Source organism: Solanum pennellii, chromosome 11 (genome assembly GCF_001406875.1).
Source record: "Solanum pennellii chromosome 11, SPENNV200".
Classification (NCBI taxonomy): Eukaryota; Viridiplantae; Streptophyta; class Magnoliopsida; order Solanales; family Solanaceae; genus Solanum; species Solanum pennellii.
Window position 1 is genome coordinate 303,289 of NC_028647.1, and position 3,895 is coordinate 307,183.

General features: G+C 29.6%; 1 protein-coding gene across 1 annotated transcript in view; it reads right to left on the reverse strand.

Annotated features, from left to right (window-relative positions):
- Positions 1-74: 74 nt before the first annotated feature.
- The window catches only part of LOC107004440 (WAT1-related protein At1g68170-like), a 6,059-nt gene continuing 2,238 nt past the window's right edge, over positions 75-3,895 (reverse strand). Inside the window, exons 3-8 of the mRNA XM_015202639.2 lie at positions 3,172-3,288; positions 2,592-2,844; positions 2,326-2,484; positions 1,508-1,659; positions 999-1,141; positions 75-365 (exon numbers count right to left, since the gene is read on the reverse strand). Coding sequence (XP_015058125.1) covers positions 328-365; positions 999-1,141; positions 1,508-1,659; positions 2,326-2,484; positions 2,592-2,844; positions 3,172-3,288 — 862 coding nt within the window. The 3' untranslated portion in view covers positions 75-327. The remainder of the gene's footprint in view (positions 366-998; positions 1,142-1,507; positions 1,660-2,325; positions 2,485-2,591; positions 2,845-3,171; positions 3,289-3,895) is intronic.

Genomic DNA, 3,895 nt, shown 5'->3' on the forward strand with positions numbered 1-3,895 from the left:
TTGCATTTTTGACGTCGGAATCCGGATCACCCAAAAAATGGTGTGCTATAGCACACGAAAAAACTTTGGAAGGCTTATCAATATTGATGATCATTATGTATACTATTTTCTTGGAATGCCCACTAATGGGGTACACATATTGCCTTACATGTTACAATTATCACTTTGAGGTGGCTATATATGTAATATATATATATATTGATAGTTCCACATTTTATATCAAATGACAAAGTTGGAACTTTTTTTTTTCCCTTCATTTGCATGGTGTTGGGCCTCTTGGTAGTCCTAACTTTGTGCAAGAAATAGCCCACAAACACATTCCAATTCCTATTGGGTCAAGCCTTGCTTTATTGTTGAAGGAGTGTCTGCATAAGATAAAGTCTCATTTACAAGAAGTTGAAACAACAACAACATATTCAGTAAAATCACACAAAGTGGAGTCTGGGAATTGTTAAGTGTACGCAGAATCCCAGACCTTACCACTACCTTTAAAGTAGAGAGGTTGTTTCCGATAGATTAACAAAGAAGTTTAAAAAGAGTCAATAATGAACTATGATTTTCATGTCATATATCTAAGGGATTGTTCATAAATTACTTTAGTTGTTTAGCTATGTTTTACAATTATTGTCATAAAAGAAATTATGGTCTTCATATACTTTTGAGATGATAGATAAGAGAACAATTGTATTATTATTCTCATTATATGAAAGAATTTATTTATTCAACCCAAACATGTATAGATTAGACAGTTAAATTAATAAAATTAAGTTACTTAATGTTACCTTGATCTTGATTAGGAGCTTTGAATTACTTTAGTTGTTTAGCTATGTTTTACAATTATTGTCATAAAAGAAATTATGGTCTTCATATACTTTTGAGATGATAGATAAGAGAACAATTGTATTATTATTCTCATTATATGAAAGAATTTATTTATTCAACCCAAACATGTATAGATTAGACAGTTAAATTAATAAAATTAAGTTACTTAATGTTACCTTGATCTTGATTAGGAGCTTCTAAATCATTTTTCTGCAAAGCTCCTTTGGACAATATAATAGCCTTTGAAGCCTTCATGTCTTTTCCTTTTCCCCATAGCACCACATACAACCCCATTATTATAAGCAATCCACCTAATATACTGTTCATAACCAACAAATTAAGCCAGTAAGAAGATTTATCAAGGCTTTTACACTGTACAACAACTCAACAACGTCCACGAAAAAAATAACCAATATATAGTGTATAATCAATTTATAATCTGTACAAAATTATTCTGTATACATTTGTTATACACTAAGTATACATGAAAACTACAAAGTGTTATGACTAAATGTCATTTATACAACCTATAAGTATGTTGATACTATATATTAAAGTATTTTTCACAATATATCATGATTTTAACATCTATGCTTTACTTTATGATGATTAACTACATGTTGAAATATGAAACTTTTTAAAAAATAGGAGATTTTTTTTAAAAAAAAAGGAATTGAATAATTACCTTCCTAGATATAGGGTCTCGTTAAGAAACAATGAGCTAGCTAGTGCCACAAAAAGAAGGATTAGAGGGTTGAAGACTGAGACAAATAGAGGGCCTCTTTTCTGAGAGCACCATGTCATTAAAATCACCACAATTCCAGATCCTAATGTTCCCTGCATAAAAAAAGGAACTATATATAATCAACAAACATAGTTTGTCTAATAACACAAACATTTTATTATACTATATATATATATATATTGATGTTCATAAGTCGTTTCGAAGGTGTATCATATACAGTCTCTGTCACTACTAGAAATAGAGGTTCTTTCCATTGTGAATCAATGAAAATTTGTGTTATAAAAATGATTTTCCCACCCATTTTTGACCGAACCAATTCATTGAGCAAACGCATGGTGAGAAATAAATTTTCACTAAAATACTGAGAAGCACCCTAATTTTTTCCATGTGAAAAAAAACACTTCTATTTGTTCTTTTCTCACTGATTGAATCAAAATATCTGTGGTAAAAGTCACTATATATTTTCAGTGGGAATATAGTGATATTTTAGTAGTGTCTACCCCACAAAGGTAGGGATAAGCTCGCATAAATTTGGTCTACAGACCAATGTCTTTATCTTGCTACTTTATTGCCGTTATTTTGCTTTCTAGCCTGTTTCTGGTTATGCCTTGTGGCACCGAAGGTCTACTGGAGATAACCTCTCTACCACACCTCTCTACCACATAAGATAACAACAAAATCTGTGTGTATTCTACCTCTCTGACATGATTACACTGAATATGATATTGTTGATAAGTTAATTAACATTAATGACTTACAAGATAGAGAACAACAAATAATCTTCTGTCCCAACCAAGCCTCCATTGAGATACTTGTCTGTCAAAGCATAGTGCAAATAGGACAGACTGAATGGATCCCATTAGGCTCATCAATGCTGTGCTTGAGTAGTGACATGGATAGTTTTTACTTACCTTAGCCTATTAACACATTGATCAAACAAAACAACAATAATTAGTCAAACATACATATAATTGCAAACTGTATTCATTCCACTCATTTATTGGTAAAATGAAGTATAACTTACCAATAATACTATCCATAGTGAATAACAAATGCAAGAGGTGACAGCCAGTACAATTCCTAAAGCAAAAGTGCCACCAACTAACTTCTTATGTGTTGTTGATTCATTATCATGATGTAGCAAATCAATTTTGATAGGCCACATATGAACCTCTATTCCTTTGTATAGTGTCAATAACATTGCTCCACCAACACATATCATTGTTCCCATTACCTTTGCTTTTCCACTTACTTTATCAAATGATAAATTCTCAAACCTAATCAACATTTTAAGGAAGGAAAAAAGATTCACGGTGTCAGTGACAAAATTAGAAATTCATATAAATAGATTTACAATAATATTCAATATCGAAATTNGGGGGGGGGGGGGGAATTCACAACGACATTCAACATCGATATCGAAACTTTCAAACCTTTTCTCTATCACTAATAACTAGAATTGATGAGATGAATGTGTAATTAAGGTGCTATCGAGAACAATTAAGGTACTTTTGTCCTCCTCCTTCGAATTATGTTAAAGAATTTTCTCACACAAAAAAAAGAAAAAAAAAAGAATAACATAATAATAAAGTAAATAAATATACCTTAGAAGGACAGCTATAACAAAAGTCATTGCTGGGATAAGATTGTAAATTGCAGTTGCAAATGTTGCTGATGTCATTATCACACTTGTATAAAATAAAATCGAAAATAATGAACCCCTGAAATTACAACAATTTCATCACATCAATTTATTATTATCTCTAATTTCTTCTTCGAATTAACAAAAAATAAAAATACCTTTGCGTATCAAAATTGTTATGTAGTAAATAATACTAATTGTTGTCTTACTATCACGATTACTATAATCATATTTCACATTTTCTAATTAAACATTAGAAAACAATTTTTTTAAAAAAAAAAAATAATACTTTTTAACGACCAAAAAGTATAGTCATAATATCAATTGGATATAACATGATACTTAAATGATGGTAACAATTGTTCTAAAACTATAATAATTGTATCTTTTAAAATATTCGTGTTATATAATGAGTTTTTTTTTAAAAATAAAATAATAAATATCATAAGAAGATATATTCTTGGGGAAAGTGTGAGTAAACTGAATGGACATCATAGTTAGTTAGTGACAATGTTTTTGGGAATTGAAATAAACATAAAGTTCTTTTCAAGATATCTATTTAGTTTTATTGTATCTAAATAGATTGAACACCTTTTTAAGTTGATCATTTATTCTTTTTATGAACTAATTTAAGCCTCATTTTATAGTAGTTTTAAATTGATGCAATTTGTAGATTATAAGTACTA